At 35.0% G+C, this 15,175-nt stretch overlaps 1 protein-coding gene across 1 annotated transcript in view; it reads right to left on the bottom strand.

Annotated features, from left to right (window-relative positions):
* LOC123545142 (N-acetylgalactosaminyltransferase 7-like) overlaps positions 1-14,356 on the bottom strand; it is a 28,096-nt gene extending 13,740 nt beyond the window's left edge. Inside the window, exons 1-7 of the mRNA XM_045331454.2 lie at positions 13,920-14,356; positions 9,207-9,393; positions 7,777-7,915; positions 6,298-6,470; positions 5,413-5,632; positions 3,874-4,053; positions 47-164 (exon numbers count right to left, since the gene is read on the bottom strand). Of these exons, the coding sequence (XP_045187389.2) occupies positions 47-164; positions 3,874-4,053; positions 5,413-5,632; positions 6,298-6,470; positions 7,777-7,915; positions 9,207-9,393; positions 13,920-14,060 (1,158 nt within the window). The 5' untranslated portion in view covers positions 14,061-14,356. The remainder of the gene's footprint in view (positions 1-46; positions 165-3,873; positions 4,054-5,412; positions 5,633-6,297; positions 6,471-7,776; positions 7,916-9,206; positions 9,394-13,919) is intronic.
* Positions 14,357-15,175: the final 819 nt, after the last annotated feature.

Here is a 15,175-nt window from a genome sequence, read left to right as displayed (position 1 = left end):
AACTGCCAAATCTAAATTGGGCCCAACATTATACAAAGCAGGTTACCTTAAATGAAAGTTCAAAGTTTTCACCACCCCAGATCTGAAGGCCTTCATCATAGGCACCCATCTCAAAAAAGTATTTACGGTCAATTGCAAATAATCCACCAGCATGTGTAGGTGCTCTGAAATATGATTAAACAATTCATAATACAGTCATGTAGATTAATTTTACTTGTGAACATTGTAACACAAATTTAAAAGCATTCATGAACAAATATTTACTACATTCTATACAGTAAATTAGTGTGAATTTAAATAAATACAAATTTCAGTTCTGACTATACATGTATAATGTAATAAAACTGCACTGCAATGTACAGCATTATCTGACATCATCAAAAGTTTCCATACAAACATTTATATAATAATGCTGACAAATATGTAAATAACAAACTTTAACTAAAACTGAGCTAGAAGAAAAGATGAAATTTTTTATAGGCGATGTTAAAATAACTCAAGCTAGAATTTAACAGACAGTATATCTGATTTTGCCCAATGAAACACTAGGGAATGGTACAAGCCCCACAACCCAACCATACTGCTAACATAATTCTTAATGAACAAAACCACTTTTTAAACTGGCAATAGAAATATAAAATAAATTCCACTTTCACAAAGTTCATCTGACAAATATTGTGCTTTATTTAACATTACTGAACAGTATTAAATCCATTCATACAGTCAATGCTTAATTTACATATGAAAGTTAGTATACTTCAAAGCAGGAGTTGAGCATACAATGTACATATGTATTTGCAATATTGTTAAGTCCCATAAAGGGGCATAACTCCAAATATAAATAACTGTACATGTAAAAATGTGCATGTCAAGTTCATGTTGATACTAACTTTCATTTGAACTGGGTGAAAGCTGCACTACATGATAGACAAACATTTTTTTTTATTTAAACAGGATGAAACTGCATGTGAAATTCAGTACACATGAATGTGTAAAGGACAGAATGATGGATGGACAGACATTTGGCACCATTGCCTTGAAAGTAACTAAAACAAGAGCTCATAGAACATAAAATGCCCCCTTGATGCATTCAGTAATTGCACATGGAACAGAAATTATTTGGTCACTGTGACCTTGACCTTTCACCTAGTGACCTCAAAATCAAGAGGGGTCATCTGCTGGTCATGATCAACAGCCCTTTTAAATTTCATGATCATAGGCCCAAGCATTCTCAAGTTATAATCAGGAACCTGTTTAATTGTTCCGGGTCACTGTGTCCTTGACCTTTGACCTATTGACCTTAAAATCAATAGGGGTCATCTCCTGACCATTGGTAGCCTACCTATCAACTTTCATGATCCTAGGTCCAAGTGTTCTTGAATTATCATCTGCAAACCCTTTAACTGTTTCGGGTCACTGTGACCTTGTCCTTTGAGCAACTGACCTAAAAATCAATAGGAGTCATCTGCTTGTCAAGGCCAACCTCCCTATTAATTTTCATGATCCTAGGCTCAAGCGTTCTTGAGTTATCATCTGGAAAAGGTTTAACTGTTCCGGGTCACTGTGACCTTGACCTTTGACCTACTGACCTCAAAATCTTTAGGGGTCATATGCTGGTCATGGCTAACCTCTCCATAAACTTTGGTGATCCTATGCCCAAGCGTACTTGTGTTATCACCCGGAAACGGTTAAACTGTTTCGGGTCACTGTGACCTTGACCTTTGACCTACTGACCTCAAAATCTTTAGGGGTCATATTCTGGTCATGGCTAACCTCTCCATAAACTTTGGTGATCCTATGCCCAAGCATACTTGTGTTATCATCCGGAAACGGTTAAACTGTTTCGGGTCACTGTGACCTTGACCTTTGAGCAACTGACCTCAAACTCAATATTGATAGGGGTCATCTGCTGGTCAAGATCAACCTCCTTTTTAACTTTCATGGTCCTAGGCCCAAGTGTTCCTGAGTTATCATCTGGAAACCGTTTAACTGATCCGGATCACTGTGACCTTGACGTTTGAGCAACTGACCTCAAAATGAATAGGGGTCATCTACTGGTGATGATCAACCTTCCTATCAACTTTCATGATCCAAGCATTCTTTAGTTATCATTCTGAAATCAATTGGTCTACAGACCGACTGACTGACACCACATCTGCAAAACAATATACCGCACCTTCTTCAAAGGGGGGCATAATAAAAAAAAACTTGTATGTGAACATAGCTATGGGTGATTTTCTTTTAAAACTATTCAATACTAAATGTTTTATTGTTTCATTTCCATAAGTGTGATATCTCAAAATCACCATTCATATAAGTTTAGCTCTGACTTAAGTATCAATAATCTTGATGCATTTATCTTATATATACAATTCAAGACACAAATAAGCAAGGGAGCATAAAGTGAATTTAAATAAAGAAACAGTATTTATCTATAGAAACAAAGTAAACAAAACACACTGTAGCAGTGCAGCGAAAAATAAACTTTATTGCAGTGTAGCAAAAATTAAATAAATTTTGTATGATTAAATTACCAAATACTTATTCATGGTACAACTATACACCTTTTCCCTATTGATTAATGTATACTAGAATGGTGCATACTTGAATTTACATTTATGAAGGGTAAATGTACACTTTCTCCCATATACACTATGCCATAAAAAACCTGTATGGTTCACTCTGAAGGAAGTGCCTTTCCATTTCCCTTTTAGGGACTGGCATTTCTTTGTACAACAAACCCCAATCGAATATACCAACTTTGTGATTGTGGGTCGTAAACAGACTTCTGTACTCAAAAGTTTCCCAATTAATTATGTCTACTGTGGGCACTGTTAATATTGTTCTGTAAAATTGACGTAATGAAGTCATAAGTTGCAAAAAAAAAAATACAGAAGATTTATCATGTAACCTGTATTTACTGGAATTTGTTTGTTTACAGAATGATTCAGGAATTTTTAAAATGTAATGTCTTTTTGGAAATGAATCAAATAATACAAAGTGAGTCTACCTTCCCAACCGTTGTATTTAGTAGACGAAAATGTTCGGAAATTAGCAACAAACAAACATTTAAAGTCTGTATATTAATATTACCAAAATATTATATTGCTTCCTCACTGGAAACAAGGTCTAAATTGCTAACAGTAAATACAGGTTTCATGATCAATAAATGAAGTTTGTGTCATGTTTCCACAACGTGTAGCTTTGCATGGACACGCTCACAACAGCTGTTAGCCAATTTCATTTAAAAGCCATACATCACAATATAAATATTATGATTGTATTGTGACACTTGACACCCAGATGTAACACACCCAAGAGATAAAACAGCCATTGGAAAAATAGATCTCTTGTAAATGGAAACTTGACAAAAACTGCTAAGGTAAAAGCATTGTGATTGTGTATGCAGACATATCAATTTTAAGCCTTTTTAACATACTGTAAATTTCCAAATTTTCTGGAGTATGTTTAATAATAAACACAGTACTACTATCTAGTGATAAAGAATTGTGAAAATCTTACTTCTTTATCTCTATTAAACTTAAGTAAAGTTTTGACTGCTTATGAATAAAAAGCAGTTTCAATGAAAACTGAAATAATTTTACATTGTTTTTAATAAATCCTCGGAAAGTCCAATTAATCATTATGATAATGTCAGTACCGTTTTGTATCACTCTGATCCTAGCAAAGACTTTATTACAATTTATACATAATGCACATGTCAGTATTGAGGTTTTAAAGAAAATGTTTAATAAATATACTCGAATGGATTTAAAGAAGTTTCAACAGATATGCCCATATATACAATCCACTTTTACCAGTGATATTAAAATTTCAAAAACATATCTTGCTACATATTTTTACAAAAAATACCTGTAAGGTTCACTATTATGGTCCCTTCTTTGTAACTCTTTTTGAGGGACCTGGCTTTCCTTATACAGAAATCCCCACTCAAAGATGCCTCTGTGATGTGCTGTGGCTGGACCGTATACCGAGGCATATGCAAAATTATCCCAGTTTACACCATCTACTATTGGGACGGTCATAATTGTTCTGCAATGTGAGTGTTAACACAAAAACGGAGAATATAAGGTGTCTGAAAGCATACACTGTTTAATATACATGTGTGAGTATATAAAACCATAATAAAATAATGCAGGGATAGAAACTAAGTATAAGCAGTATTTATCAAAACCTGTGAAGTCATTTTAGGTGCCTAAGACATGACTATCTGTCACACATATAAATGGATAAATTACTTTAATTTTTGTATTTTGGTTCAGAGCACAATCATATTCTTTCTGAGGGTGAGCTCCAGTGACTTTTTAAATCTATTTCTTAATAAATAAACAGATCTGAATAATTGATATTTGCAATTATGTTTTAAACTTATGTAACCATGGTAATAAAATGACTGCCATTTTCATAATTGCTTCAAAGTTTCATAATGTACCTTTTTAATTTTTTACCAACTCTGGAAATTCTTTTTCAATGTACCAAACTGATAACAAATATTACCATTTAAACTTAAAAGAAAAACTAACACCACAAAATAAAGTTTTTATCTTTCTATATGTCAGCGGGACATTTCTTCAGTAACATAGCAGTTTTTTAGAATAACACAAAATACTATGCAACACAACATAAAATAATTACATATTGAGAAACAGATAACATGGGTTTTTGATACAGTTCATCTGGAGACGTTTTACAGTATAAATTGTGGAGGAAGTCCCTTGGTGCTCCTCGGAGCAATATTTCAGGTAGGGACTGGTAGAATCACCAACCTTATATAAACCCACGGGACGGCTTCCTCATATAACAACCAGGCATTGCTAAAACCCAGAGAGGTGGGGGAGTGATTCTTAGTCAGTAAAACTACCACTCTGCCAGAATGTCCACAAGGTAAGTAGAAAAGTTAATGATAAGATACTACTATAATATTGAAGCCAGATACACCTTCACCATTGCCTTAAAGAGGCAGGTTTAACCATTCCATCCCATATCACTCACTTTATCAACTTGCAAAACAAAACCAAAATGACAGCATTCCTTCAAGTCTTTCTGCTTTAAAAGTATACTAGTAACTGAATATTCTTTGTTTCATTTGGAGGAACACTCCATTACTTGTAGAGGAAACTTGAGATAAATACTAAAGAAAATACTAGAGAAAATTCTTAGATCCTTCATTAATTTTAACCAATCAGTCAGTTTCATAGAGTCCCCTTTCTTTGGTTTAGCTTTGGGTACCTACATGAACCAGGTGACTTTCATCTTTATAACTGTAAAATACCTCAGGTTGATTACTGAGCACGAGTTGAAGAAACAACTACCTTCGTTAGACAAGTTTCTGTACACAAATCAACAGTTGTCAGCAATTTAAAGTAACAATAATATATAATTATGCTGTACCTGTCATATGCAATCCTGCTCAGTAAAGGGACCAACCAGTTCCTGTTACACTCACAGTGAGCATCCAGGAACACTATCACATCTCCTGTCGACAGCTCTGCCCCTCGAGTTCTAGTTCGTATCAGACCTAAACGTTCACTATTTCTGTACACTTTCACAACATTATTGTGCTTTTTGTTGTACTCTTTCACATAGTCATCTAACTTGCCCTTCAAGTGTTCTGTATGGATAAATGACACGATATATACTAGACGAATACCTAACTGCATGAACTGGATGCCAGACACATACTTAACTAATGCTTAATAAAGAGACATCATCAAATATATTTTCTATTATATCAGAAGTGCTTAAAACTTAAAATAAAAGGGAAGTATATGTAAATGTTCTCTAGTTAGATTACTGATGTGGTTTTAGATTTTAATTCAAACCATTTTTTATTGCTTTCATTTTTTTGTATGGTATGCTTGCCTATATGGTAAACTTTAAGTCTTTTTTACTTACATCCTGCCATATTATTATTATTTGTACAAGAAATTCATTTCTCAGGCAAAACGTATTTAAATATTGTAACATCAGTGTACAACATATAGTGACCAAAATAAGAGGATCAACAAATTTTTCAGAGAAATACTGAAATATTACAGTGAAATACAGCGGGTAATTTCCCAGTGAAAAAAAAATACAAAGTACGCTAAGACACTGAAAACCATTAAAAAACACTGAAAATTTGCTTGTTTTATCAAATATCTTTCATTAATAAACAGCAGTTTTATCATTTTCGCTTTGGGTCATTAATGACAAAAAGTTCATCTGATGTTCACTTGGTGAAAGTAATTTTGATTTTACACTGAAACAAACAAACATCCTCCATTTCTTACATACCTTTATCACTGAAATCATCCACCATGACAACTTCTTTGAGGAGTTCCGGTGGGGACATGTTGACCACACTATGTACAGTACGTATCAGAGTGGACCAACCTTCATTATGGAACACCAGTATAACACTAGCTGTTGGTAACTTGCTTTTCTCTGGATACTGCCAGTATTTACATCTGTATAAATCAATGTAATAATATCTTAAAGTTACCATCACAGAGACAGAACTTAATGAGAGAGAACAGGGTCAGGTATAGCCATGTTGAAATTGTGTAATAAAATATAAGAAACTGAGCCCATGAAGAGTACAACTGCTGATATGCAAGAAACAAACAAAATATTTTTCAGAAATATTTCAAGACTGTTAAACATCATACCATTGTGTACTGTAAAATCATGCCATTTTGTGAGCATTAAATTTTGTGGTGCTATTTTTTGGGGGGACTGAAATTCATAGATTTCCAAGTTTAAAATAGAAAATATCCATGAATTTTCCTTTGTCTGAAATTCATTTCCATTCATTGCACAACCACGAAATCAACACAAGTTAGTCCCCTATGAATATTAATGATTTCACAGTATTTTGTCTTTAATTTAAATTTCTGAAAGCTATATTTTATAAACATCAGCATGTTGCTATGTAGTGTAAAATATGATTTGAGCCGTGCCATGAGAAAACCAAAATAGTGGCTTTGTGACCAGCATGGATCCAGACCAGCCTGCGCATCCGCGCAGTCTGGTCAGGATCCATGCTGTTCGCTAACAGTTTCTCTAATAGTAATAGGCTTTGAAAGCGAACAGCATGGATCCTGACCAGACTGCGTGGATGCGCAGGCTGGTCTGGATCCATTCTGGTCGCAAAGCCACTATGTTGGTTTTCTCATGGCATGGCTCATTTCTTACAGATCCTTTTACAGCAAACTTCAATATCTGTGTACAGCTAGGATACAAAATGTGGTATGTCTTACTGATATACAAATAATAGCAAGAGCTGTTTAGTGACAGTGCACTTGACAACTCGAAGCGATTCTATATAACAAATTACATATTAAAGTTTTAGCAATATTTTCTATGATGCTAAAGGGACATAACTTTGTTAAGTGTCAGTTGGAGACACAAAACCTGACTCAGAAAGGTCGTGTCATGATGCTGAAGACTTATTATTATTGAACAGTTTGAAAGCATTCAGTACAATTGTTCCTGAGAAATTTACTTACATGTCATACTTTTGACAAAATAAAACCTAGAGTTATGTAACTTGTCAAGTGAAGTTATGTCTTGATGCCTAAGACGTATGAAGTTAGTAAGCATTTAGCCAAATAGTTTTTGAGAAACCTGCTTACTTACAAACTTTTGTTATGCCGAGGTGGCAGACTCTGACAAAAGGGTGGTTGTAAAAGTTCTAATAAAATAGTCTAATAAGCTACAAACACACACTGGACCTCTTTATAAGCTACATGTAGAACTCTACAATACACATACTCATCCATCCTAGTATCTGGTATAGTTCTATCCAGTGATATCTTGTCACTGTTGACCATATTAAACCCAAACTCGTGAGTAGATCTGTCAGCAGCCGATTTCTCCTCCATTGTTGTAAACACTGGTTGACCACCCTCACCTGTTAATCACAATTCATATTTAATTAACATTTCATAAATGATTTTTTCTTTTGTTTCTGTTGGATTTTAACTTTTTACGTCGCACCGACACAATTTAGGTAATACGGCGACTTTCCAGCTTTGATGGTGGAGGAAGACCCCAGGTAGCCCTCCCGTGCATTATTTCATCACGGACTGGCACCTGGGTAGAACAACCAACCTTCTTTAAGCCAGCTAGATGGCTTCCTCACATGAAGAATTCAACGCCTTGCTTAAGGCTTAAACCCACATGGGTTTAGCCAAATTGGGGCAAGTGATTTGTAGTCAGCAACCTTAACCACTAGCATTTGACAAAAGAAAAATTAATCTAATTTAAGTCTGATTGTTTAAATTGTTTTTAACAATCTGATACTTATCACTCATCAAAATATAAATTAATATATCTGTACTTATTGTTGACTAACTAAGGCATTTAGATTTTCATTATTTGTTCTACACCAACTGTCATATTATAGGCCATATCAACTTAACAATCCTGAGTGACTCATCATTAACTAGAGCTATCACTAAAGGTGATGAATGTACCCCCCATATGCACTGACACAGTACATTGCAATCTGACGCACACAAAATTGCATAATTATGTGGACTGTATGTATATAGACTGTATGTATACAGTATAGTAACAAAAAACAAAGTCCCATAACTATGCAGAATATTTATCTAAAAGAACGTAACATGCACCACGCACAACTAGGGTTGTTACTGATCACTTGTGTGAAGTTTCATTAAATTGTGTCAAGGGGATGAGGAGAGATGGTGCGCACAAGATTGTGTCTATGTATATAGTACAGTAACAAAAAACAAAGTCCCGTAACTCTGCAAATTGTTTTTCTGAAAGAACCTAACATGCCCCATGCACAACTACTGTTGTTACTGATCACTTGTATGAAGTTTCATTAAATTGTGTCAAGGAGATGAGGAGAGATGGTGCGCACAAGATTGTGTCTATGTATATAGTATAGTAACAAAAACAAAGTCCCGTAAATCTGCAATTTCTTTTTTTGAAAGAACCTAACATGTCCCATGCACAACTACTGTTGTTACTGATCACTTCTGTGAAGATGCACAAGATTGTGTCTACGGACAGACGGACCGACAGACAACCTGAAACCAGTATACCCCTCTTACAACTTTGTTGTCGTGGGGTACAAAAACAGTTTATTTCAGAAAAGTCTGAAACTATTTTATTCTGCTTTGGAGTATTATTTTCTGCATAGAAAAGGCCGAAAAGTAGAAACAGTATCATACCAGGCCCATGACTGATCTTATAGTCTGGCTCATAGTTTCCTAGTACACCTTTCCTCAGGACACTCTTTGGACCATAAACTTTGTGCACTGATGAATCATTAGCAGATCCTGGTAATTCTAATGGATTTGCAATCACATTCTTCTTTGGATCATTGAATGGTAACATTTCCTTAACATCATTTGCCAACTGAAAAATAAACAACAATTAAAAGAACTTATTCTAAATTTGTCTTCAAAAGGACAAACTCCTAACTGTAATTCATATTGCATTTTGCAATGGAAAACAAGCATTAAGAAATCATGTTATTTTAATGCAACTGGACTCACAGATTCTGCATAACAAGAGCTCCGCCAAGCTGGGCAATATACGCCCAAAGGGTTATATCAGTGGAAGGGGGCAAAGTTTAAAGAACTTGACTGTTGAAACCCAAAGGACAGGAACAACAAAGGGAAGAATTTCCAAAAAATATTCTCTTAGTCCACAGAAAAAAATCCTAACCAGGTACAGATATGTAAAAATACACCTAAAAATTGGAGGTACCATCCATGTTGTACCACAGAAAAGTGGTCTCGGTTTTTCCCTACTGTCAATAATAAAAAGCAAGCTATCTATAGTAACATAAAAGGGAATTAATTCAAAAAAGAATTATTGTAAGTGAACAAAAAAGGGATCTGCCAAATAAAAACAAGAGAACTGCAATGCAGAGCAATATAAACACGAAACAAAGTCATATGACCTTTGACCCCTAAGTGTGACCTTCAAGCCAGCCTTCTAAAACATGCACTCTGCACGTCATCTGGATGTGGTGGACATATATGCCAAGTTTCTTTAAAATCCTTCAAGCAGTTCAAGAGTTAGACAGCGGACACAAAACAAAGCCATTTGACCTTTGACCCCGAAGTGTGACCTTGACCTTGAAGCCAGCCATCCAAAACATGCGCTCTGCACGTAGTCTTGACGTGGTGAACATTTGTGCCAAGTTTCTTTAAAATCCTTCAAGGGGTTCAAGAGTTACAGAGCGGACACGAAACTGCTAATGGACGGACAGACAGACAGACAGACGGACAGACACCAGGGGTTACCGGTATAACATAATACGTCCCTTTGGGCGTATAAAAATGACCTTTCTTTAAAATTGAAGTTTGGTCAAACTAGATCATGAGTTTTTGTATCAAATCTTTCTTTAAAAAAATAACCCTTATCAGGGAAAAAACCTGCCAGAGTCGGCAATCGGACAGAGGTTGCCGTGGTTCATTGTAATAAACACTTTTCTACCATCTTGACCAATACATCAAGTAGGAATCTGTACTTTTTAACAACTATTTATATAAATGTCTGTAATTAAGGCACTTTACCTTCAGTACCCTGAGACAAATGCTTTCAATACATTGTAATAAAAACTTTTCTACCATCTTGACCAAAACATCAAGTAGGAATCTGTACTTTTTAAGGGTCACACATTAAACCAGAATCCACCTAAAAACCGGAATACACTTTGCATAACCGGAATACACCTGTATTTTTTAATTTAAAGGTATTTTTGAAGTGTTTTTGATATAATCCAATCATATTTATCATATATAATTAACATACGAAAGGAAAATAAAATACGTTCACGCAAAATGATTTTATACGAGATTGAAATTTGGCGACCGCGCCGGAAATTTCCATAACCGAAATACACCCGTATTTTATTAATAAATGGTATTTTGTAGTGTTTTTTTTTCAGATATCATTCGTGTTTAATATAAATAATAAGTTTACAAAAGGAAAATAAAATACTTAACAGAAAACGATTTATACGAGATTGAAATTTGGCGACCGCTCGGGAAATTACCATAACCGAAATACACCCGCATTTCTTCAACAAATGGTATTTTTGAAGTGGTTTATGGCTGAATTCAAACATATTTATCATAAATAATTAATTTTCGAAAGGATATTAAATACTTTTGCGCATTACGTCTTGTACACGATTGAAAATCGGCGTGCGCACTGAAAATTTGCGCATTCGTGAATGAATTTCCATGTCCTAAAATTCTACTGAATGTACCTGTTTTTCTTCAATTTTTCAATTTGCAATAATATCGGCAATTAAATGAAATTAAATAAAAGCTCAGGGTTCGAATTTAGCCAGATTTTTTACTTGCATTTTTTCGCAAGTGGTATTTTTTTTTAACTTGCTAAATGAAAAAACAATTTGCATTTAATGATTTTCCGCGACTTGTCACTTTATTACATCATTAACACAAACATCCACGTGACGAGTCAAGCCAATCGTATCTGCGCTATGTAAATAGTAACTTATTATTACCAAAAAAAACACCGAATGCGGTAAACGTCATCAAAATTAGCGCAGGTACTTGTCAGCAGTTGAAAAGACATGCGCACGGGACATGTATCGAGTGTAAACTTCTGTTTACGACGAAAGATGAAAGAGTGCTCCGAAATTCGTCCTGCAAATGACAATGCGCTGCAATGACCGCGAGTTGTTAAAGAAAGAACAGTGTAAGATCGAGACGACCGTTAGAAATGCACATTATTCAGCCAAAAATTTTCACTCGCAAAAAAATGCTGATGTCTGAAATCTCACCTCGCAGTTTGAAATTTGCACTCGCATTTCGCGAGTATGCGAGCTTAAATTCGAACCCTGAAGCTTATCATATTTAACTGCACTTCCCTCGTTAGACATTATTTGTCACATGTCACTTGTGTGTGCTTTCAAATATACTGATTAATTGATTAACAATAGGTGTGATAATCCAATCAAACTCTATCGGGACTAATCAGAGACACGTGTTTGTTACGCCGCATATATTTAAAGGATATTAATTGTGCTATGGCAATGAACGCAGTAAACGTTTGTATATTTATATATTAAACATGATATAATTCTTTTGAAAACTGATTTTTCAAAATATATTTTCTTCTTAAACATGTTAAATTATCAGATTAATTCTGAGGAAATAATTCAATTAGTTCCAATAATAAACATATGGCCGGTCCTTTCCGATCAGCGCGGCTTATGCGCTGACATGTGTTTTGTGTATAATTCATTTAAAAATCGAATATTGATATTGTTTCCTCAATTCATTTTCTTTTTTATTTGTTATACGAAATCCGGTTTAATGTGTCATTCCCTTTAACAGTTTAACTAGAACACAGGGGTGTAGGGACGATTTGAGCATTGGGACGGCTGAGGGGGTGGGTGGGTTTGACCCTCCCACGAACGAGGTCCGGGGCGGCCCCATGAAAATTTTGCATATAGCTAGAGTAAATAGTGCAATCTGGCGACTTCTTGGACTGCTTAGAAGCTGTTGAACATACTCGTTTTTTTTCTCGAGTTTTCACCCCTATTTATAGTTTACTGTGTTAAAACACTGTAATGACAGTATGATGTTAGATACGGACAATGTATTGCCAGGGTAAAACCAGTAATGTTTTAGTAGGGGATCGAGGAAAGGACTCATCATAGTGAATCCATGGAAATACGCTGAAACCATTGAGGGTTGAATGAACGGAGTTCAGGGTTCTTTTCACCGAATAATTGCTTTGGAAACGCAAAATTGCAAGGTTAATTGGGCTTTTCCATTTTTATATTGAAGCTGTAGCCTGTAATACTTATTTAAATGTAACTAAATCTGTAAAATCTATGAGGATTTTTCTACATTTGATGCACTGATTCATTATGACTGGTTCATTGATATTTCAAACAAATTGTTTACGTGTCAAAAATATTTAATTTCATATATTTTATGAAAAGACATCTAAAGATGCCGATTTGCATTTGTGTTTTACTCAATCGGCAGAATTTGAGACACAACATTAATTGCAAGTGTCTATAATCTGTTCGGCAGTATGCTATTAAATACGACTGACTTTCATTAATTTTATTTATCGCCTGTAGTCAGAGTCTGCGGGGTGTGAAAATACAGCAACCTTGGTACAGTACACTGTCACCATGGTGATCTAGCAAGGTGTCAGCGATACAAGATTCTGTGTACAAATAAATATCAGTCGCCGATGCACTTCATGATAAATTGACAACTGGCAAGGGAAGACTGCTGTATTATTCTCAATTATGTTTTCTAGCCTTTTCCAAAAATTATGAGTTTGGCATTTCGCCGCTCCTCGAAATATTGGGGCGGCGTGTGCCGCCCCTGCCACCCCAGCTCCTATGCCCTTGGAGTAATCTTTAACAAATAGTTACGGATATAGAATTATATGCATCGATTTACTAAGCTAAACATCTATAGAATCTATGTTTCAAAAGAAAATATACTTCAACTGCATAGGGTACAGGATATCAGGCAAGTGGCCAGGGAACCTGTCACTTGACAATTCTTGTGTTTGAGACATACTGAATGCATGAGAAAATTTAACAAAAATTTCAGATTGTGACCATTATTTACTTAAATATTAATCAAACTCAACTGTTAATAAGATCAATTGAAGTGTACAATACTAAAGAATATCAGAATATTATCATTTTATCCTTCACTTCCAAGAAAAACGTGAATTTGATTAAAACTTCCATTACAATCATGTTTTTCTTTTAAAATTGAAATTAAAGGGTTATAAATATTCTAGTTTCCATTACTTGCACTAAAAAAGCAAAGAAAGCACTGTAGGCACAACTTCATTCTTTACATTAAGTTGCTATACAGTAGCGGCAAATCACTGACAGTCAAAAAGGCTGTATAAATTATTACCTTATTCCAAGATCTGTACTTCAGGCTCTCCTGTCTGCTTGAATTGTCTAACTTGCTCACAAAGTACGGGATAGTGAACAGTAACACCAGTGTCAGAACGCCCAGTTTAATTAACAAGCTCCTTCGGAATCTAACTCTCATGTTGTTCAGTTAAAACTTTCTTAATTTCTTATCAAATACACCTGACACACTCAAGTTGTCTCCCGTCTCCGATTTGAGTGACAGGCAACTTGCCGACCTGTCAACGTGGCTGTGAACTTATCTAATTAATCTCAGATTTCAATGCAAATAATTCACAAATGCTCAGATATTATAAGATTATGTGTTGCAGTTTTGAGTTAAATTACTTTAATAAAATATGATGAAGATAAAATGCAAAGGTACTCTGCATGTCAGTTTTTATGGGAATCCTCTGTGTACGGTCCAAATCGAGGTCGGGAAATCCCTACCGGTGTCTAGTTAGTTACTTGCTCGGATAATTTACTCAAGAAATAATTTTGAGGCCCGGGAAGTGTTTAATGGTATATACGCAAACCCACATATATCAAATGGCCCGAATTTTGGTATCTCTGAAAAATACACATGTTTCCAGTATAATAGTAACAGTGTGGCTGACTAATTGTATTATTTCTGTCTTTTGATAAACCTTTGTTTGAAACCGGGAGACATTTTACATTGTCAACACGTCGCCCTAGTCAACTCGTCCCCGCAGTCAACCGTCCCCAGATTTGGTCATTTCGTCCCACTCGGCGATTTCAAATTGGTCATTTCGTCCCCCCTTTTTCGCCCCCCCCCCCCCCCCCGCCCCACACACACACACATTTTAAAACGTATTTTTGAAAAAAAAAATCAAAATTTGTTTTTTCTTTCAAATAAGTATATTTTATGCTTAAAATATACATAAGTTTTCGTTCGTTTTAAGAACTTTTTGCTTTAAAAATGATCGATTTAACAAGGAGGATTTTCGGGGTTTTTTTCTTTGTTTTCGTAAGTCTGCTATGTTGGACAACATGATCACTGTTTAAATGTCCGTATTTGATGCGGCTTATTTTCAAACTCTTGAATAAGATTAAACTTTTTATTAAACTTTTTTATAACAAATAATTTCCTCACTTCAGTCAACTATTAACACATTTAATTCTACCAGGGGAAAATTTTGACACATTTCATTCGGTCAATCAACAACTTCTCGTGCAATTAAATACCATTAACACCTTCCAATCAGCCCAATCAACGCCTTTTAATGTGATTAATAA

This window comes from Mercenaria mercenaria, chromosome 1 (genome assembly GCF_021730395.1).
Source record: "Mercenaria mercenaria strain notata chromosome 1, MADL_Memer_1, whole genome shotgun sequence".
Taxonomy (NCBI): domain Eukaryota; kingdom Metazoa; phylum Mollusca; class Bivalvia; order Venerida; family Veneridae; genus Mercenaria; species Mercenaria mercenaria.
Note: the sequence above shows the minus strand (reverse complement) of the source record. Positions and strands in the feature narration are given on the sequence as shown.